The 23,118-nt window shown below is 42.0% G+C and overlaps 2 protein-coding genes across 5 annotated transcripts in view; both read right to left on the bottom strand.

The window, feature by feature from the left end:
• Nucleotides 1–20,622, bottom strand: part of ICA1 (islet cell autoantigen 1) — an 86,873-nt gene extending 66,251 nt beyond the window's left edge. The window contains exons 1-4 of one of the 4 annotated variants that reach the window (XM_073333852.1): nt 20,320–20,622; nt 6,746–6,791; nt 6,248–6,315; nt 3,273–3,444 (exon numbers count right to left, since the gene is read on the bottom strand). In XM_073333852.1, the coding sequence (XP_073189953.1) occupies nt 3,273–3,380 (108 nt within the window). In that variant the 5' untranslated portion in view covers nt 3,381–3,444; nt 6,248–6,315; nt 6,746–6,791; nt 20,320–20,622. The remainder of the gene's footprint in view (nt 1–3,272; nt 3,445–6,247; nt 6,316–6,745; nt 6,792–20,319) is intronic. The other 3 variants (XM_073333853.1, XM_073333849.1, XM_073333851.1) reach the window with 3 other exon arrangements.
• Nucleotides 6,807–16,755, bottom strand: LOC140907586 (uncharacterized). Its single transcript, XM_073333854.1, has 2 exons — nt 11,407–16,755; nt 6,807–10,038 (listed from the first exon to the last, which is right to left on the bottom strand). The coding sequence occupies exon 2, from the start codon at nt 9,469–9,471 to the stop codon at nt 8,563–8,565; it is 909 nt and encodes a 302-aa protein (XP_073189955.1). The 5' UTR covers nt 9,472–10,038; nt 11,407–16,755; the 3' UTR covers nt 6,807–8,562.
• Nucleotides 20,623–23,118: the final 2,496 nt, after the last annotated feature.

Below are 23,118 nucleotides of genomic sequence, written 5' to 3'. Positions count from 1 at the left end.
TATAAAACTCTATTTTGGAAGAAAAAAGTATATGTACACACAGACACATAAAGTATCTTAATTGGAGTATATGAGATAACACAATGCCTACTAGCTTTTCAGTATAAGGCCCCTGTCTTGCAAAGTAGTCCATGGGTGGTGGAAACTTATGGACTTCAGTGGGACTCTCTACTGGCATAAGGATCTATCCCTGCAGATCCCTTTGCAAAGGATGTTCAACCTGATCAGTTTTGTTACTGTTCCAGTGTAATCACACATTAGAGACATAAAATTTCCTAGCTTCAATTATTATTATTATTATTTCTATTATGAGAGCACCTTCAGACCCAACTGAGATCTGGGCCCCACTATGCTAGGCACTATATAAATATATTGTAAGAGACACTCAGCACACAATTCATCATACTTAATCAAAACTTCAGTGTGGCCTACTATACATTTAAGCAGTAAACAGAGTCATCAAGCAGGAAGGGGAGACAAAAGAAGTTCAAGCAGATGGAAAAAAAAAACAGCAAGGAATATCCTTCCACAAGGCTCTGCGTCTCCTGAATCTCAGTTGGAAATGTTTTTCAAGAGAGGGACTGAAACTATAAAAAGGAGAGAAACACCAGAATGGGCCCAGTCTCTCTCTCTCTCCCCCTGTCCATGGAATTCTCTACACCTGAAGCAACAAAGGAAGCCTTCCTTAGATTCTGGGAGTAGGGGTGCTGACCTAGAGGGTTTGGTCAATAAGACTGCTGAAAGCATATGGTGAGAAAATTTCCTTGAATCCGATATAGTTTAAGTTAGGCACCAGTAGCGTTTTAACTTTATTGTCTGGTAATCACTTTAGACTTTTATGCCTCATTACTTCCACACACTTAAAATCCCTCTCTTTGTAGTTAATAAACTTGCTTTATTGTTTTACCTAATCCAGTGTGTTTAAACTGAAGTGTCTGGGAAAATCCATTTGGAATGGCAAGTTGTGTGCATGTTATTTCTATTAAAGAAATAACAGGCTTTATATAAATTCGTATTGTCCAGGAGAAGGCTGGGTAGTACAAGACATACATCGCTGGGGGAAAATCTAAGACTGGGAGTGTGTTGGTGCCATCCTGCAGTATAATCAAGACTGGTAGGAGCCACGGTGCGTGTGACTGGTTGGTTACAGCACACACAGAGAAAATAGCTGGCAGTGACGTACATGCTGGAGAGCGTAGGTGAGCAGTCCAGACTGGAGGCTATAGCAGCAAGGCATAGTATACTGGACAGGGAATTCTGAGCCAAAAAATAAAAAGCCTGCAAATTTTATTTGTCAATAAATAAATGTGTAGGCTTCAGTATGGCAGTGGGAGATCACCCTGCAGCCCCTACCTCCCTCAGGACATAGACTCAGAGTGAGGCGCCTGACCCTGACACAGTGCAAGGGCCGGGCCTGCCGCAGAAACACCTGAGCGCCCTTCCCCTCTGTGCCAGGTGCAACAGGTGTACACAGGCAGGCTCAGCCTGGCAGGGGCTTAGTGAGGGGTGAGAGGGTTCTGTTTGGGGCAATGTGGGAATGGGTGGCTTAATGGGGTATCTGGGTACACAGGGGCTCCTTGTGGGAGTACCAAGTGCCAAGGCAATGGGACTTTGCAGGGGGGTCCAGGTGAAGATGGCTGGGGCTCAGCAGGGGGGTCTGGGTGTGGGGGCTCAGTTGTGGGGTCCAGGTCCTGGAGAAGTGGGGCTTGGTGAGGAGGGGGTCTGGTTGGGGCTGGGGTTCAAGTGCAGGGGACTCAGCAGGAGGTGGTCTGGGTCCAGGGGTGGGGGTACAAATGCAGCAGGGGTGGGGCTTGGAGAGGGGGTGGGGTCTGGGTGCAGGGGGTCTCTGGATGCAGGGGCTGAGGCTTGGCGGGGTGGGGGTAGGGTCTGGGTGCAGGGGGTCTCTGGATGCAGGGGCTGAGGCTTGGCGGGGTGGGGGTAGGGTCTGGATGCATGGGGGTTGGGCAGAAGGGGGAGCAGCTCCCCACACAGTGACCCCTCTCCCCACGGCTGAGGAGCAACTGGAGCAAAGGGGGGAGGTGTTGAGCATTCTGCAGCTGGAGGGGTTTCAGGGGGTGGGTCTGACCATGACCTGGTTGCTCCTTGCAGGGGAAGAGGAAGTATTGTCCTCCCACACCCCCAGTCCAACAAGGACTAGCAGCTGAGCCCAGCACAGGGTAGGAACCACCAGCCAGGGTGTCCTCAGCCTCGCCCCTGTCCCGCAATGATTTACCTCTCTGCCAGCTGCTCTGAATGCCCAAAATGATGTGCCAGTGCTGCTGGGGAGGGGCGAATGACCGCTTTTGTGGCTTCCCTTTGCTTCCCCATCAGAAAGTCATTTTTCTGCAGGGAAGCAAAGAAATCTGCATGGGACATGAATTCTGCATGAGCACAGTGGTGCAGAATTCCTCCAGGAGTAATTGTAAAGGACAGTCCAATTTGGAGGGCAATTTGTATCCTGATATGTTACAGTAGAAAGACACATTATCAAGGGTTTCGGGCCTAATATTTGTCCTGTCTTAAAATAAATATAGTTTTAGAGGGGAAAAAATGAATTGTGAAAAGCCAGTAAATATCTTATATTTATATAGTAATTTTCAACCAGCATTCAAAAGACTTGGCAGACTATGATCATTCTACGTACAGGCATTCTGTGGCATAAGCACTACACAACAGCTTGAATAAAGAATTTATCCAAATTAAAATAATTTTCCAAGTTTTAGCAACCTTAGAGTAAAACCTGGCCCCACTAAACCAACAGAAAAACTCCCATTGACTTCAGTGGGGACCAGAATTTCATCCCAATATTTTGAGAGCAGGCAAAAAGTTATTTGTTTAACTTCACCATTCCATTGCTGAGAATTTTTACCACCACCATAATGATGATATTTTATAGGGCCCTCAAACAGCTTTTCTTTTAATATTCTGCTAATTCAGCAGCAACATTTGAACACTTTTCCAATGCTCTGCTGTTTTGCATCGTGAGAACTATAAAATGTTAATTGGTAAGCAAAATACTGCTGAGGTGAGGTTGGCTGGTTTGTTGAGTTTTTTTAAAAAAAAAAACAACCAAACAACACACCACATATTTAACTGTAGTGGATATCCAAGAGTGCAGTACTCCCACCGCCGTCTCCCACACACCCTGCACATGAGATTATACAAAGTATGGTACACATACATATGTACATACAAACACATAGGCTCAATCACATTATCAGATTTTCAAAGAGATTTAAATCATTAATGTCTATTGTAAATTCATTACAAACCTCTAGTTTTGCATCCAGGTCTGCATCTGAAGCCACAACATGTTCATCTTCCTTCTTTCCTGTGACTTTAATAAGGGTTTGTTTTGTTTTCCAGTATTTCTGCTGCATTTTATTGACCACAGATTTTTCCTGGCTTTGAGCATACTGGTCATAAAATTCCCTGGAATAACTGCTGAAACATTTAAGAAACAAAATTACAATGCTTGATTAAATAAAAAGAATGAGGCTTTTAAAAAAAATTTCAAACATTTTATTAGATTTTTAAGGAGTATCAAGAGGAAAAACGATATATATGTTCTTTATCTGTGAAACTATATAAAACTACTAATTATGAACAAATACTTGTGGTTATGAAATAAAGGTGGGTTTGAATAAAAACCCTAGGACTTGAACATTCCTGCACTTTGCAATGTTCAAATCCTACCTGAAGTTACCATTAATGCTCATCACTACCAAATATGCAGCAAATTCTCTAATCCCTTTTAGCTGAAAGAAATATTAGCATGACAATATAATCATGAATATTTCCAGTCTTATTCTGGAAGCATTTAAACCACTTCCAATTTGAATGCGGTAAATTGGTAGTGTTGCCAATCATCAACATTTAGTAGTGAAGAATCTTCCAATATTATAGAGTGATTTATCGCAGATACAGTAACTCCCCAATTAACACTGTAGTTATGTTCCCGAAAAATGCAACTTTAAGTGAAACGATGTTAAGTGAATCCAATTTCCCCATAACAATTAATGTAAATAGCGGGGGTTTAGGTTTCAGGGAAATTTTTTTCACCAGACAAAAGACATATACATATACAATGTAAGTTTTAAATAATTTTAAACAAACAATGTAATACGGTACTCACCAATGATGATTGTGAAGCTTGGTTGAGAGGGGTTTACCGGGGTCAAGGTGTGGGGGCTTGCCCCCTTTCCACCCACCCAGTGCTCCTGCTGGGGAGCGGGATCGGGGGCTTGCCTGCTCCCCGGCAGGAGCACCAGGTGGGCAGAACAGGACAAACCCTGAGCCCCGACCCCACTCCCCGGCAGGAGCACCGGGCAGGCGGAGCAAGCCAAACAACTTTATAAAGGACCTTTGCGCGACTTTAAACAAGTATGTTCTCTAATAGATCAGCAACCTAATAACAAAACAATGTTAACCGGGACAACTTTAAGTGAGGATTTACTGTATGATAATGTCTCAGTTTGTGTTTTTATTTACTTGTTCTGTAATGGTTTTTTGATTCATATATCGGGAGATATTTAAGGTGAAATCCTGGCCCCACTCAAGGGCTGCAGTAGAAAACTGCCATTGTCTTCAATAGGTCCAGGATTTCACCCTGTAGGTCAATCTTGTATCTAAACAGAGTGAGTTGCAGAGAGGGATGGGGCAATCTGTAGAAGAACAAGTAATAGCACCCCATCCTGCTCAATCTGCCAAGAACAAAACAAAGTCTGACACTCCAATTCTATACAGTACAAAGTCTAGAAGCAGGAAAAATGGATGATGCTTGATTGTGTGCAACATGTACACTTTTCCCAGATTATTTTCCTTCGGGGGATGATTCTGCATCTCTTTTGTAAACTTACTGAAGTTGTAGCTGAAAGAGCAATTGCATCCTCCTACAATTCCTTTAACCAATAGGAAGCACAGAAAATTTAGCATCTCAATATAACACTGATATGTCTGATGAACAGTTAATTATTAACTTCTGTGAAAATGGAATCCCTAATCCATAAATAACTGAAAAACTGCATTAATTTTGCAAATGTTTTAAAGCAATGAGTTTGCTAATATTAAAATGATGTCAAATTGTTATTCTAGAAGAATTTAAAGAGATTGAATCCTTGTGAAAAAAAATAAAATATGTAGGCTCAGTTATGCCCCTACACGATTCATAGTTACATAGGGTTTATATTCACTAGGAAATTTAATTGTATGACATCACTATATTATTTGATTTAATCATTTTTAAAACGTATACAACACAGAGCACTTTTTTTGTCTGTCACAAAAATATTTACAATCGAGAAATTCAAACATCTTATTCAACCTAAACACTGACTTGTACGATTTGATTGCAGATCCCAAAGTAAAAATAAGGTTATCAATTACTTTTTTGCTGCAACACAAATTACCCAATATATGCAAAAACATGCCAAATCCAATTTCATGTGCAACTCTTTGTAAACTAATTGCATACGTATTGACAAGGGATAGCACATTAAGTCAGGCAAAAGGTGTAGTATATTTTATGATGCAGCAAATATCAATTAAAGTATTTTTAAACTGAGGATCCAAAAAATCCCCATCATGCAGATCTACATGAAGATAAGAATTTGCCAAACAGATCTCTTTGGAGAACCAGGGTCTTAATTCTCAAAGTAAGTCAGGTTTTATTTGTAACAAAAATGACAATGTCCCTTAAAATTATTCAAAATAGAAATGATTTCAAAATCACTTCAAGGAAAAATGTAAAATTAAATAAAACACACCCACACATTCATAAAAACAAACATTTTCAAAACATATATTTTATTAAAAGGACTAAATGGGAAATGAAAGTTTATAATTCATGTTTTGCGATACCTCAAGTCTCAGACCAGCACTGTGGTCAGAACAGGCAGACCATTGTGCCTCACTAAAATCAGTGAGGCAGTACCTGAGCAGATCACAACATAGGATCAAGACCCCAGTGTTTCAGCTTACATTCCTACTTCCTTTGAGGTCAAAGGGAATTCAATGGGTGCACAGTTGGGCTACAAATGTCATATAACAAAAAGGAAAATTGATTTAATAAGAGTTATGGTTTTAGAGAATTCTTAGATAATAGCCAAATTTTGAAGAAATCAGGGGAATATAACCCTTTATCAATTTCTTAAATACAATGGAAAAACTACATTTTTAAATTGAACTTTGAGAAAAAAAAATTACTCCCGTTTATACATGAGATTTGAACATAATTTTTAAAGTGTACCTTATGAGGAATTAGGTGTTGCCCGTATATTCTGAAGATAGGATAGCTGAACAGAAAAAGCCTCTGTACTACAAGACACAGTTTTTGCGAACAACTTTATTCAGTACTGTAAATTGTCAACCTGGGTTATTATACAGTGAATAATCATGAACATATGTTTAAATTTTACAATCATTTAACAAAACCTAACAAAAATTATAACTAAAGAAGTATCTACTTTAGTTATAAAGTTAAATGATGTGGATAAATCCAACTCTGTTTATAAAACAGAAGATTAATAACTAACATATTTGTTTTTCATCTAGTCCACTCATTTGTTTTTCCATTCCTTGATCACCTGACAGTCAGTTTTTTTCCCCCAATCTGTCCTTACTGGGGATTTTATGTCAAAGATTGAATGACAACATATAAAAAGCATGGTAATTATTGACAGCAACACTTCAGCATGTGTCTTCTAATTTTATTAGTGAGACAGGTTAAAAATATAAAATTACTTACTATTTATGGCTATCCATGTTTCTTTATTTTCTTCAGACACTTAGAACTAAAAAAAATAAATATGACCACTTAAATTGAATTTAAAATAAAACTGAAATAAGATCTTAAAGTAGATATCCAGCCATATATACATGTTAAGTATTATGTTTAGCACAGCACCCCTCTTTCCATATTATCCCAAAATATTTCACAAGTTACTGACCAAATGCTGCACTCATACACACATGGAACTCTCATTCAAATCAATGGGGATCACATAGAATGATAAAAATGTAAAATGAAAGGAACCTTGAGAAGTCACCAAGTCCAGACTCCTGCACTGGAGGCAGGACCAAGAAAACCTAGACCATCCGTGACAGGTGCTTGTCTAACTTGTTCTTAAAAACCTCCAGTGATGGGGATTCCACAACCTCCCTTGGAAGCCTATTCCAGAGCTTAGCTACCCCTATAGTTAGAAAGTTTTTCCTAATATCTAACCTAAATTTCCATTGATGCAGAGTCAACCCATTACTTCTTGTCCTTCCTTCAATGGCCATGCAGAACAATCGATCATTACCCTCTTTATAATAGCGCTTAACACTAGGGATGTAAATACCGTTTAAAAAGTTATCTATTTAAATGATTAAAAATACAGTATGCTGTTTAAACGGTTAACCGATTAAGTGGCTGGGGCTGAGCCCGCTGGCCAGCACGGCTGGGGCTGGGGCTGCTCTGGCCAGCGCAGGGCCACTCGGGCTGCTCTGACCGGCCGGCGGGCCCGGTGGTGATGGTTAAGGCAGGTTAACTGGTAAGACTAATGCTTACCGGTTAACTTTTTACATCCTACTTAACACATTTCCAGACTTATCAGGTTCTGCCCAGTCTTCTTTTCTCAAGACTAGAGATGCTCAGTTTTTTTAATCCTTTCCTCGTAGTTCAGGGTTATTTTTTTTTTAAAGCTTTTTAGCATTTTTTGTCCCTTTTCTCTTTGGACTCTTTCCAATTTCTCCACATCTTTCCTAAATCATGGTGCCAGAATTGGACCCCGTACTCCATCTGAGGCCTCACAGTGCTGAGTAAAGTGGAACAATTAACTCTTGTGCCTTATATACCACGCTCCTGTTAATACACATCAGAATGACATTAGTCTTTTTTGCAACGGCATCACATTGTTGTCAATCCACTGTAATACCCGGATCCTTTTCAGCAGCACTATCACCTAGTCCAGTACGACCACCTAATTTTGTAGTTGTACATTTGATTTTTCCTTCCTATCTGAATTACTTTGCATGAGTCTTTATTGAATTTCATCTTGTTGATTTCAGACCAAATTCTTTAATTTGTCCAGGTCATTTTGGAATTCTAATCTTGTCCTCTAAAATCCTTGTAATCCGTCCTATGTATATGTTATAGACCATGCTAGTAGCACAACCTATTCATCTGAATACCTGACTCTTCCCATTAAAAGACACTGTTTTCAGTGGGCCTGTAATTTGCCAAGCTTTTACCATTCAGGCTGAAGTTTTACGTACCAGGGTCTGCCTCAGGCTGAACATTTCTGAAAAATTTCAGTCAAAACAGTTCAGCTAGTTCAGTTTCCCAGAAAGTGGGTAGTGAAAAACACACTGTTTTACCCACGTTAAAGAATTCTGGTGATTTTTTTTTAAATACTCTAGCACCTCTATATTTTAGAGCAGGGATTTGAAATATTGCAGGAGGTGGCATGTGTGGGTCATGTGCCTTTTGCCATCCCTGTTAAAATCTGCCCAAATTTGGCCAAGTTATGAGCCTTTGAAAAAACAGGCACATGCTGAATAGAGTCTACTTGGATTTAGCAGCTAAAATCTGAGATTCCATCCCCACTGAGCATTGTCAAGCCTCTCATAACTCCTATGTGTAACTAGACTATGCACACACGATCCCCATAGAGTGACTGAGCATGCTCCCTCCAGCTCAGTTATACAAGAGTGAAGCCAGACTTCCTCTGTAATGACTGCTCTGGGTTGGGTTGGGTTGGGATTAGGCACCAGAAGCAAGAGTAGAGAGTCTATCTCCTCTGTGCTCTCAGTGACCCCCTTGCTAGGAACCAGGCAGTGTTGAAGAAAAAGCCATTTGATCCAAATATAGAGGGGACAAAAACTGGTTCTGAGGTCAAGGAGTAGGCTGACAACAGGAGTTTTGCGAAACTGGGAACCGAAGGGGAAGGGAAGAGAGAGAAACTGCCTGGGAAGGGCTGAAAGCCTGGGAATGGGAACCAGTTGACTAGCGGGGCAGTGGGGGAGGGAGACACAGATTGGACAAGGAGCTGGAGGAAAGGGGGAGACTGGGACTGGCTGGGTGAAGAGACTGAGACAAGGAGTCGGTGAGGGCAGACAGATTGGATGAGGAGCCCAGGAAAGGAGACTAAGACTTGGAGCTAGTGGGGAGGGAGAGAGAGAGAGATTAGACAAGGAGCTGGGAGGAGGAAAACAGAACTGGCTGGTCAAAGAGACTGGGCCTGGTTGTGGGGAGATTGAGGCTCTGACAGCAAGCCCGGTGGGGAAGACTAGGACTTGCTGGTCAAGGAGACTGGAATCAGTAGCTTGAGGAGTGGCTATTGGGACGGGGACAAAGAGCCAAGGGTGAGAAAGAGACAGGACTGGGACAAGGACAGGTTGGTGGGGACTGGGCAAAAAGAGTTGGTGCCCACTAGAACACAAACTCCTCCAAAGGTTGAAATGGAGCCCAAGTTTCTGGAGTCGCACCATACTTCTGCTATCAGCAAATATCTGTGAAACCCACTTGCAAAGTGTCTCTCATCCCCCTTGAATGCTCATCCAAATAAAGGATGGCAACCTACTACTGCTATCAGTTATTGTGTTAGCTCAAGTGGCAGAGGTCTGTGTGGTGGATCAAAAGGTTCCAACCCTGTTGATGAAACCCCACGAGTATCAATTTGAGTGTCCAAGAGGGCGCATTAGCCCTTTTAGCCACACCACCGTGCTGGGAGCTCAGACTTGGGGGTTATGGTGGATAATCAGCGAAGTCTTTTTCCAAGTCACTGCTTCCCTGGAGAGAGTTCCCCATCCTGTAAGGATGGTCTGGATTGTTTGTTCTAGATCTCTGACTTTTCATTTGGCCATACTGAAACACATTGTTTGATTCCATCCAGTTTACCAACCAACTCAGATTGCTTTGCATCAGGGACCTGTCCTCTTCATTATTTACCACTTACCCAATTTTGAGTCATCTGCAAACTTTGCAGGGGTGGCTTTGTTTTCTTCCAGGTCATTGATAAAAATGTTAGATAGCATAGATAGGACCAGAACAGATTCCTGCAGGACGCACAAGAAGCGAACCCATTCAATGATGATTCCCCATTTACAATTATATTGAGACATAACATAAGAACATAGAAATGGCCATACTGAGTCAGAACAATGTTCCATCTAGCCCAGTACCCTGTCTTCCAACAGTGGCCAATACCAGGTGCTTCAGAGGGAATTAATAGAACAGGTAATCATCGAGTGATCCATCCCCTGTCACTCATTCTCAGCTTCTGGCAAACAGAGGCTAGGGACGCCATTCCTGCCCATCCTGGCTAACAGCCACTGATGGACCTATCCTCCATGAATTTATCTAGTTCTTTTTTGAACCCTGTTATAGTCTTGGCCTTCACAACATCCTCAGGCAAAGAGTTCCACAGGTTGACTGTGCGTTGTGTGAAGAAATACTTCCTTTTGTTTGTTTTAAACCTGCTGCCTATTAATTTCATTTGGTACCCCCTAGTTCTTGTATTATGAGGAGTAAATAACACTTCCTTACTTACTTTCTTCACACCAGTCATGATTTTATAGACCTCTATCATATCCCCCCTTAATCATCTCTTGTCCAAACTGAAAAGTCCCAATTTTATTAATCTCACCTCATAAAGAAGCTGTCCATACCCCTAATAATTTTGTTGCCCTGTTCTGAAACTTTTCCAATATATCTTTTATGAGATGGGGAGTCCACATCTGCACACAGTGTTCAATATGTGAGTATACCACGGATTTATATAGAGCCAATATGATATTTTTCTGTCTTATTATCTATCCCTTTCTTAATGATTCCCAACATTCTGTTCGCTTTTTTGACTTCTGCTGCACATTGAGTGGATGTTTTCAGAGAACTATTTACACTACAATCCCTAGACACACTTCTTTTCTAGCCTCATTAATTATATTATGCTACACCAAATAAATCAAGTTCATCTCAACTTTCAGAAAAGTATGTTAATATCTGAACATCATTAATAAGAAAAAAAATATTGCTGGCTTCTCTGCATCATCCAACTATCCTGCATTGTTGACATCAACTGATGTCAACTGATTGTTGACATCCAACAATCCTGCATTGTGACATCAAGCAGGACATAATTCTGCTTTACAAATTAAGCAAAGTGCATATTTAAGAAGTTATTTGTGTGCAGTAAGGGGAAAATCCAGACCCCAGCATCTGGCTAAGTAAAGTGGATATGTACCTAGGAAAAAATGAAACGTCCACCCCCCATTCTAATTCCTATCCCCATTTGTGTTGTAGGTATGGAGCTATTCTGCAGAAATTATTCCAATCAATGGCTGCAAGTAACCTACAGGGGGGCCTTTACACAGCCCGGTTCTGCAGGGGTTGTACAGGAGGATCCAAGCAAAGGTGTACCTCACCAGCCCACCTATCCCGCACAAGTAGATCTTCTGCTTCCAGCATTCACCAGCACCCGCAGTGCTGCAACACAGGAGGCCTCCACAACTGAGGAGGGTGGGGCTGTGTTTGGCCCTTAGGGCAGTGGGTCCCCAGGAAGGAGTTCAGAATAAAACTGATCGGAAACACGTGCTGCAGGGTTTAAAAACAAATAAATAAAGTTTCGGAGTGAAAGATGGATCCTTGTGAATGGAGTTATTTTGTTCCTTTCAGATCATCAGAATTCCCTCCTCCTTTTCAGGTCAGGCTTAACAAAGCCCTGGCTGGGATGATTTAATTGGGGATCGGTCCTGCTTTGAGCAGGGGGCTGGACTAGATGACCTCTTGAGGTCCCTTCCAACCCTGATATTCTATGATTCTAAGGAACTGGGAAAAATGATCCATGAATTAATCATCTCCTGGAGAGGTCACAATTCACTGCATTTGTACTACCCAGTGGAAGTAGCAAAGAGGCTCCAGCTTCTGCAGAACAGGGCAGCCCAACTTCATGGAGGAATGAACCACCACGAACCCATCACTCCTGCATTATACACCCTTCACTTGGTCCCATTTCACTTCTAATGCCAATTAAAGACCTTGGTCATGGTCTTCAAAGCGAGCAAGAGTTCAGGACCCAGCTACAGCAGAGGCTACGTCTTCATCCACGACCCACCAAGTCAGTTATCCTCCTTTGGTACAATGCAGCTAACAAAACCAAGAGTGCATGGGAGCTGGAGATAAAGAGTTCTTGGTTGAAGGGCTCATCTGCATAATGAATTACTAGAGGGAATCTGATTAAGAAAGTCTCACTATACTTTTACAATTCACTGCAAGGCCCATCTGCAATCGAAGTGTTTTAAAATACACAATCCACACAGGCAGACATTCCTAGAATCAGGAAATGGTAATGGGAAGAAAATCCTATGAAGCCACTATGGATGTCAACTTGCACATACATTTAGTTATTCAAAGGGGACACATTACAGTGATATAAAAAGAACTAAGATTAATAGATCAAATGACATATTCTCTTGGGAAGTCTCTAGAAACAACATATGTGGACAGCATGAAACGTGGAGAACAATCCAGCAAACCCTACCTTTATCTTAAGGTATTGTGTGAAAACAGAAGATGAATTCACACGCCTGGTAATACCTGACTTCTGGCACCAGCCTCTTGGTTTATCATACACTCATGGTTCCTGATCTGATACGACCCTGCAAGCACTAAGGATCTTCCACTCCCACTAAACTCCTTCCTCATTAGCACTTTAAACCAATTATCATATCACTTTAGTCCTTCCTTATCTGCATTTTAAATAAACAATTATCTAGTCAAATTTTTAGCCAGCTGCACAGCAAAGGGAAATTAATTGTACCTGTTCTAAGTAGAAACAGTGAGAATCTTGCAAGTACAGTATTTTGTAACAAAACAAGAAGCACTGTAGTACGAGTAATAAAATGCTAGCTTTAAGCAAGTTCTATTTTTAAGAAACATAAGAATTATGGACTCCTCTCCTGCAGGAAGAGCTAAAGGGGAGGAAATCTCTGAAGGTTCCTCTCATGGAGATTTGTCCCTGATTGTTCCATTGGGAAACCAGGGCTGTCTACGTGGAGGTCCTGTGCCTCTGCACCAGCTCTGTGCCCCTGGCATTCCCCTCCACAATTCCCTGAAAGCATGTTTCCATAAAAATCAAGTAACCATGGCTTCTGCAGTCAAGAGGATCCTCACTGCAAGTGGGGGTGGTGGGGATGTAGAAAGGACAGAGTGCATTCCCGTCAAGTCTGCCCATGAACTTGCATGGTCAGGGGATAACTGACATGTCTTGTTGGTTATATTTTGTTATTTTCCCCAAGCAGTGTAAGGAACACAGAGCTGCCTGTTTGGCTTGTATTAGTGATGTAAATCCACCACTGTAAGAGGAAAAACAGAACCATGAGCTCAACTTGCACTGTACGTACAGAATGAATGACTGTTTCAAAATACAACGTCCCAATCCTGCAATCTGATCCCTGTGGGAAGAACCATAAGCCCATGCAGAGCCCACTGAAGCCAGTGTGGATCATCTTGGAGGACTGAAAACTAAATTTTTAAATCTCCACACCTCCTAATGATTTGGGATCTTAAACAATACTTTTACACCCTATATAAAAACATTGCTGTAAGACTTCTATTGTCATGCAAAGTATTTTTCCCTTTAGCATTACACATTTTGTTCATTATTGGGAAAGGAAAACAATAAATAAATAACCCATTCAATTTACTTTGGATATCCGACATGTCAGGATAGTCTTGAATTGTTTAGCCTGCCAACTTTAACTTTCATGAGGGATACTGTATTATATCATCTCTCAGAGGGAGACTACTAAGGGAGAGACTATATTTTGCAGGCAATAACATCTAAAGAATAGCCACAACAGCAGATAGCGTTGTTACTGCTATAAAAAAAAAATGGAATAATGTCGTCTTAAAAGGTTTACCAAATGTTCAAGGCAGCACAACATTTTCCATATATACTTCATACAGAATTTAATTTAAGGAAAGATTCTATACAAGAGAAATTATTCCTCATAAACAATATACGAATAACACCATTATAAAAAAAATCAGCTAGGACTGATCTAGAATGCTTAGCTGTTATATGTATATGCAAACGAGCATTTCAGTGTTCTCTCTTGGGCTTTCCTACAGTACCTATCATAGTAGTACCTAAGGCCCTGACCTTGCATACACACCCATGCTCAGCTTTAAGCAAGCAAAAAGTTCAAGTTAATGAGACAACTCATCCATGTGCTTATCTTTAAGCGTGCAAGCGTATAAAGGATTAGTGCCTAACTGCTGAAATTGGCTCCTTTTCTTTCTCTTATGACCACCTTCGGTCTATGCTTAATCATAAAACAGAGACGCGTAACTAAACTCCATATTCTTACAGTTTACCCTCAGCTTTGCAGGAAACGAGAGTACAACTGCTTCCTTAAAAAAAAAAAAAATGTTGCTTCATTACAAGAAAAGCTACAGGAGGGAAATGAGCTCAGGAGCTAGGATCTGGAAAGAACAGTCTCTCCTCTCCAAAACAGAACCCCTTTTTCTCCCCTGGCTGTTTTTACAAATACATCTTATTCTGTTATGTCTTAGAAATACCACAATCTCCGAATAGAGGGGTCTCATGGAGATTCTGTAGAACTGCTCTATACATTATGGGAATTTTCTCCCCATCCATACCCAGTACTGGGGACAAGAACCTCCCCAGGAAGCCCACTGGGACCACTTCCCTCTTCCACGCTAGGTATTATTGGGATATATATTTATTATTTTGCATATAAATTTCCCACCATTTCTAGTTCCCCCCCACCTCAGGCTTTTGATGCACAAGTGGCAAAATTTCATATATCTCAAATTCCCCTCCACCCCACCCTCCCAAATTTTTCTGGTTGATTTTCTACAACTTTGAATTGATTATCTGTCACATCTAGTTTTGTTATTAAAGTTTTCCCCTTTTGTCTCTGAAGTAGTAAAAGGCTGATCTCATCCATTTTGTGACTAAGCAATTTTAGAGAAGCTCTAATACTGTGCTCCTGTCTTCTTTTCCTGGGATACTTGAGTTGTGGGAAGGACAAATATCACAGTGATAAGTGCAAATGACCAAACATACATTAGATTGGTGAGAACATGTAATTCAAAACTTGGACTCTAGGGAATTTGAAGAAATAAGGATCATTTTAGTTTACTCACTGGCATTTTATGGCACTGTCTACAAGCCTGATCTGCATATTCTTACTATTGGGTTTAGTATTCACTAACATGACTTACAACATTAACAATGTAAGTGCTTGAGGACTATCTTTTGTTTTACTAAAAGCATCAGTCCCTCTTTCATTAAGTTTTAAATCCTCAGTAAAGGCTTGTATACACAGGGAAATTGATTGTAATTGCTATTGTCGAATAAGCTATAAAAGTCACCTCATTCCAGAATTCATAGATGTATAGCTCATAAAGCTAGAAGGAATCCCTGTGATTCCTAATCTGACTTCCTGCATTACACAGGCCATAGAACTTCTTTGAATTAATTCCTGTTTGAATAATTGAAAGTGCACTATTTACTGAGGAATGATGTGCCTTTTAATCCAGGATAGTGCGCGCACACAGGGAACTAGTCCAGAATACTTACTGAAGAACAGCTTATTCTAATCAATTTCCTTGTGTAAACAAGCACTTATGAATGTAGTAACCAGGAGCCTATTTCCTCTGTGGACCCTCTATCCTTTAGGATATACCATCTACCATTGCTACTGCTTGGTGCCACCCTCCCCCTTCCTATCCCAATAAATTTTAATTCACACTTAACGCTATGTGTTTCTCTGTGGTAAATGTCAGCCCAACTGCATATTACTACTACATTACGTCTGGAAGAAGAAGTCAAAGTGATCTCTATTTTTCAGTTTTCATACAGACATTTTTGGTCCCTGCACAACTGCAAGGTCCACTTCAAGTGTCAGAATTCTTCTTTAAATACAAATGATTGTAACCAAGGTTGTACTGATGCAATCTCTCGGGTACTCCAGTGTTCTCCCCACAAATGCCAAATCTGATTATGCTTTACCATGTGCTGCATGCCTGATAAATTGTGTTACAATAACAATTATAAGATTGAAAAAGAGTGCTTCAGAATTCTTAAGTCTTTTTTTTACTCACAAGTTTCAATTTAAACATTTTAAAGTATTGTCTTTTTTTCCCCCCAAACCTAAAATTCCATGTTCCAAGGCATGGAACATTTTTACAGCAGAATTACACACCCCTGAAAACAGTGGTTTATCTCAGTAACGCTGATAAGGGTGTTAATGTAGGCACCACACTCTCTAGTGTAACAAAGTATTTCAAACGTAAGTGCAGGCATATTCCATTGGCAACAGAATCATGTTTAAACAATTGTCCTTTCTAGGTAATAATTAACTTTCACAGAACATAATGTACACCATACAAATAGGTTAATACAACACATTAAATTGATATTTCTGTCTAAAATGATATTAACATTGCCATCACTGCAAGTGAAATAGTCCCTGCACAAAAACCCAGTTCATAATATCCCTTTGCCCTTTTACAGCACCTTTCATCTGAAGAGCTCAAAACACTTCTAAAATATACATGAAAGCCTAACATGACCCTGGGATGGAGGTAGGTAAGTAGCCATTTTAGAGATGGGTAGGTATACTGAGAACAAAAAATTCTGTGGCTTGTCCAACTTCATTCTGCACGTCTATGGCAGAACTGGGAACAAAGCTCAGTCCTTCAATTAAGTATATTTAAGAACCTCTTTAATTTCTCTGAAATGGCTATGTAACATTCTTTAGTAATACATTTTAGCACTCTAAAATTAAACAACACAAAATCTATGCCAACTAGAATAAATTAGAAATTAATCAAATATTATTGTGGGATTTTCTTTGTGCAGAGCACCTGCCTTTGTTTAGACCATCAAAATAGTTTTGGCAAACATATCTCAGCTTTAACCATACTAGAATAATATTTTATATAATGAAGTTTTTACTTTTCTAGAACATCGTCTATTAGAAAGTGAGCTGATACACAAACTGAATTGGCAAGTCTCTTCCATTATCTGGTATGTCAAAAAAAAAAAAAAAAAAGATAGATGTTGCTAGAATAGATCAGATCAAGGCTCAACTGATCAGATATCCTATTTCCAGCAGTGCTTACTACTCAACATATCGAAATTAAATCCCTACCCCCACTCGTCCATGAAGAAAGATGCATAATGCTATTGCTGTAAATGGGGCGGCGGGGGGGGGGGGGGAATACTCCTCTCAGAACCCCTTCAGCTGGTCAGCTTGCACTCTGATCCATGAGATTTGATTAACCATATGATTTTACCTTGCACAGCAATAGCAATATACAGTTATCCTGTTACACCTTGGAGTCAACACCCCTGACCAACACAGACTGGTTGTGCTTGAGAGTCAACCTTTGTACTATAGTTTTCAATTAAACACCACTGTAATTAACTCCACTGCAGGAGTCATCTCTACTGAAGGTATGGGCAAGAGTGACTTGAATGTTCTTATAATGACCTGTAACGGATAATTCCCAAGATCTACAGTAACTAATTGCATAAAAGACTCACTTTACCACAGCTAGTAACAGCCACAAAACAATTGTGAAATCACAATTACTCGACAGTGTACAAAAAGTAAGAAGGTTTCCAATGTTCTTGGCTTCCAGTTTTTCCTTATTTATAATACTTTTGCATAATTCTGCACAGTGTAACCTTGAAAATACTACACAGATTAAACAGTGGCAAAACATTTTGAATAACCAGCTGCTTTACTGCTCTGTTGTTGGAGGACGAGGCATTTAAGAAAATATAAATGACACTTTGATGCCATTTCCTGACTTTTTGTTTTGAAGACTGACTGACAGATTAATAAGTTTTTCTGCCAACTTAAACAACAGCTTTCAACACTAGGTTAGAGGGTAAAAAGTATGTGCTATTATTCAAACTTTTTTGGAAGTTTACTTGGGAATTCAACAGAACAGTTCAGGGTGGGGACTGTGAAGCACATGTAATGTATAGATAGATGGCAGTGCAATATAGTTAGCTTTAAAATATCGATCCTCACCCCACAGTCTTTACTCAAGCAAAACTCCCATTGACTTCAGCAGACTGGAGTCTACATTGGGTTCAGAGTCTACACGAGACCAATAGTTTGTACTCTTTTCCATAACATGACCCTATTTCAAAATAGTTTCTGGACCCAGTCTTCCTCCCATCTAGCCATAAATGACCTCCCTAGACCATCCCCAGTGGAGGGTGCAGTCCCCATGTTGAGCACCAGTGCAGTATATAAGTTTCATGAAAAGCCATCACCCAATAGTGCAGTAATAGAAAACTTGTGCAGCTCTAACGTAGACACGGCATTGGCAGCATTTTAACCATCATATTGCTTTCACGTATGGCTTCTCTACCTGGAAAATTTGTACTTGCTATGCCAATACAGTTAACAGTGGCTTTCTTTGGTTTAGTTTAAACCTTTTCCTCAATGCCATTAGTTAAAATTGAAAAAAGGCAATCATACTAGGATACAAGTGTCCACACGATGGGTTATGATGGTGTAACTATATCTGTTAAAATTCACATATTAATGCCTACACAGGGAAATTCAGTATACAAGGCCATAGTCTAGACAACAAAGTGGTAAAAAACAGTGGAGTTGCCAGTGCCTTGCCTATACAAGAGCCCTCACCATGCTACCAATAGGAAACACTGGGGGAAAGGCTGGCATTACACAAGTTCTGAGTTAAGGATACAAGAATCCAACAAACAGTTTGCTTGGCCTGATGTTGTGAGAAAGTGACCAAACAGCTGTGGGAGACGTAGCTTTCACCTGATACCAACAGCTGACTGCCCCTGAAGGCAGAACAGGGGAACTAAGCTCATTTCAGAGAAGCCTGCCCTGGAGGAAAAAAAACTTGGTACCTGGGCCTTTTCAGCCCATAATATATGTACATACAGCTTCACACTTTTAACACACCCACCAAGAAACCAAGACATGGGAGAAGACAACAGAGGAAAACAAGGGGAAACAGAACAACAGGGGCTGCACATGACTACCAAAGATGACATATCAACAAGGCATTTCAGCTACTAAAGTTTCAGCCTTCCCCTTTCCAATATATCCAGAGAACCGTAGGAGATAAAAATATTATGGAAACTAAAGGCCAGATCCTGATTTCAGTTTCACAGACATAAATCAGGTCATAATCCATTGAAGCCAAACAGAACCATAATCTCTGCTGAATCAGAATGAGAGACTGAGACTTTTAGCACTAAATGAGATAGTTCAGAACAGAAAACATTTCATTTACATATATAAATACACTTACAGGTATTTATGTAAATGTATATTGTGTCAGTATATCAATGAGTTCAATAGCATGCAGCCCACATGCTCATTGAAGGGACCCTATCAATTTACAATAAACCTAAATCTTGGGCTTTAAAAAAACCACACCAACGTACTATATGCATGCTGTTCACATGCTAATTTAAAGGACACAGCAGACAAATCTATGATTTGTAAAACTAAGCTTTTTACAATACTAACGGTTCATTAGAAATATTTTCATGCTTTTTAAAATCCCAGTGGAACCAGTTTTGTTGGGCTGTAGCTATTTCACTACCTGGTCTGCACCCCAGAGTAATATGCACAATAGAAAAAAAAAAGAGAAACCCACTAACAACCCAGGGAAAAACAGCCACTGCATTTTCATTTTTTTCATCCAAGCTCAGAAAAATGCAAACAGTGAACAAACGGAAAAAAACAGTAAAAAGTTCGTTTGATCTTTAAATGTCTTTCCTTTTTAATCTGTGGGGTCGGTGGCAACGCAGAGAAGGATTTTTAATAGTTTTACCTGGACATTTCCCCCTGTTGCCATGTCTGCCCATTTTCCACCAGGCCAGTGGCTGGAGGGCATGGAGCCAGCTAGACATGGATAAACTGTATATGAACCCAGTGATGTACCCGAATGGCATGAGGCGGGGGGAATGGAGGGGGCAGGTGCCATTTTGTAACCTGGAAATTTTGCACAGGCAAAGCCCATTAGGAGTCACAATCCAGCCTCAGCCACATCTGGCTCTACAACCCCCGCACCTGCGGAGCATCAGCGCCCCACGTCCCCCAGCAAGCGAGGGCTCCCACCCGAGGGAGACGTGGCACCTGCCCGGCATGCCCACCCCGCAGCCCTGCCCTGCCCTGCCCTGCCCGGCCCTTAGGTGCCTCGGCCCCGGCCCCAGCTGCCAGAGGAGAAACCTGCTCTTCCAGCCAGGCCCAGCACCGGCAAGCCGCTGTTCCCCCGTGCCGGGCCTCCCCGGAGGCGCTCACCTTGCCCGGGGATGCAGAGGGCTCTGCGCGCCCCGCTCCCCGCGCGGCCCCTCCTCGCCGGGGCGCCCCCCACAGCCCGCGCCGGGGCCTGCTGAGCTGCCGCCGCCCCAGGTGTTCCAGCCCCGCCAGCGTCACAATGCCGAACGCAGGCTCCTCCGCCGGGGAGCCCGGCCCCGAGCGGGGCGGAGCCTCCGTCACCTACATCCTGCTCCCCGCCCCCCGGCTCCGGCACCCGGGCGCGAACCCGGGGCGCGCGGGCCCGATTGTCCCCAGTCCCGTGCCTGGCAGCTTCCTTGGATTGTCCGCGCCAGGCTGAGACTCGCCCCTCACCCCCGCCCCTTTGTCTGCCCCGTGCTGGAGGCAACCCGTGAAATTCTCTCCTCCCTCCAGTCGTCCCCCCCCCCCCGGCGCCTCCTCCCGCACGCCACAGAAACGGAATCAGGAAGCCTCTGGGTGCTGGGGGGGCAGGGCGACCTTTAGTGGGTACAGGGCGGGGAGGCAGGAATGGGCAGCAGGGGCTGGATCCAGCTCCCATGAAAGCCAAGTGAGAGCCCGGCCATTGACTTCCAGCCGGAGCGTTGGAGCAGCCCCCAGGAGTCTTCATGCCTCTGGCAATATTGCCAGTGTCAGATCAAATATCATGAGTCGGACGCCCCAAAATCATAAAACTAGCCTCAAAAATCATGAGATTTTTTACAAAGATTATATTGTGTTTTTTAGGTCAGTCTCTGGGGTTTTGAACTCCCTCTGCCCATCCTCAGGGTGTGTACATGTGACAATTAGTGTTTCCCGTTCTCCCACAGGTACTGGATAAGGTCATTTTGGCCCCTGCTCCAGGAGCTCTCACCTCCACATCTGCTCCACTCAGTAATTAATCCTGTCCTCCAGATCCTCATCAGTTGTGTCCCCACTCAATCACCCTCAATTCAGCCCCCCTCAGTTCAGCCTCTCTACCCCATTGACCCCCACCATCCTCAGTTCATCCTCTCAGCACTCACCCCATCTGCTCAGAACTCACCATCAATACAGCCCCTGCATCCCACCAGCCCCCCCCCCTCACTTCAGCCCCCACCCTCTTCACTTCAGCTCCCCTGCCGCCCCAGGCCATAGTCCAGGCCTCCTAGCCTCATCTCTGTTCCTCTTAGGGTTCTTCACCCTCCTTGGGCTTGGGGGGGGGGCTGCTGTGGGGTCCCCTCTCCTGTTACCCAGGGTTTTCAGAACCCAAAACAGTGGTAACTTAACTGTTTCTCTCCAGGCAGTGCCAGGAATAAATTAATGGGGGCACAGCTTATCCATCTGACATATCATTGGCACAAGCTAGAGTCTTTTGTAGGTTTAGAGCATTTCAAAACATTTATATTTATAGAGAGTTAAGAAATGGTTTAAAGGGATCAGTGGCCAGATTTTTTTTGGGGGGGGGGAAGACCCCCCTCCCCTCTGACTGCTGGAGACCTTAGATGCCAGATCCATGCCCAAAGAAAACTTCCTCAGACTGCTCCAAAGCAAATTATTTCACCTACTCTTTTATAGCTAACTTCAAAGCACATAACCTATAGTGACTCCTAGAGGGTCACCATAGTAATCCCTGATGGGTCAGTAATTCTCCTACTTCCAGCAAAACTACTCGTTATCTCTTATCATCAAAACATTTCTAGTCATAACAATAATAAAACTTACAGATCAAATGTTTCAGAGGCGCTCAAGACCAAGGTCGGCCATCCAAACACTCCTTCTATTCTCACAATACAAAAAGAAAAGGAGTACTCGTGGCACCTTAGAGACTCGTGGCACGAAAGCTTGTGCTCAAATAAATTTGTTAGTCTCTAAGGTGCCACAAGTACTCCTTTTCTTTTTGCGGATACAGACGAACACGGCTGCTACTCTGAAACCTCTCACAATACAGTCACTTCTTATTCCATCCTCCCATTCTGATAGCAAAACTGGAAATATGCCATTATTTGGCCTTGCCTCTCAGGGCCTAAAGATTTTCCTAGCTATGTGATTTTGGTTTTCAGCTGGCAGTGGCTCAACACACAAAATTGCTGACTGCAGTACTGTCACATTCTGGGGTACACGCAGGACTGTCAAATTCTGGGGTAACACTCCAGTTCCCAGGCTGGCAGGGAAGCAGCTGCCTGTGGCTGACAGCCGGAGCTGATAAAAATAATCCTGAGCTTTGAGAGATCTATCACGAGATCATGAGTGAGGCTTAATTTTACTTGGAAATCACATCTCTCGCAATAAATTTGTGAGAGCTGGCTTGTCTGCTCTGATCCTGCCAAGGCCTGGGTGTGGGAGGCATTGTGGGATAAAGCCCACAAACAAACAAACAGCAGCAACAACAAAACCCCAACCTATCACTTTTAGTTAGGAGTGCCATGGGGTGATAACAGGTAGTTGGTCCCACAACCATTTCCAAGATGCTAAAGCCCAAATCCTGCAATATGAGTCAAGCAGGTTCAGGGCCTAAAATGGTCCGACAAATAATGGAGGTGTTACTGTAAAAATTAAGGTTGAGTCTCCTAGATTCATGCCAAGTGACCACACTTGTGCAGAGACACAAATACATGTTTCTTCTTCACCTGCTTCTCTACTTATTTTTGGACTTAAAAATCAAATGCTACAGCATAAAGTATGTGGGTTACAGCATCTTCTTTGGTAGCTTTAACATAATGTCTTTCTCAGTTATTTTCCCTTTAATATTGTTATATGACACTTTTAAAATTAAATTTTAACCCCTTTTTTCTTACTGTTTCTTAGTCTAAAATCATGTTTCATGTATAGTATCTCCAGATGAGG

This window comes from Lepidochelys kempii, chromosome 2, assembly GCF_965140265.1.
Source record: "Lepidochelys kempii isolate rLepKem1 chromosome 2, rLepKem1.hap2, whole genome shotgun sequence".
In the NCBI taxonomy this organism is placed as follows: Eukaryota; Metazoa; Chordata; order Testudines; family Cheloniidae; genus Lepidochelys; species Lepidochelys kempii.
Note: the sequence above shows the minus strand (reverse complement) of the source record. Positions and strands in the feature narration are given on the sequence as shown.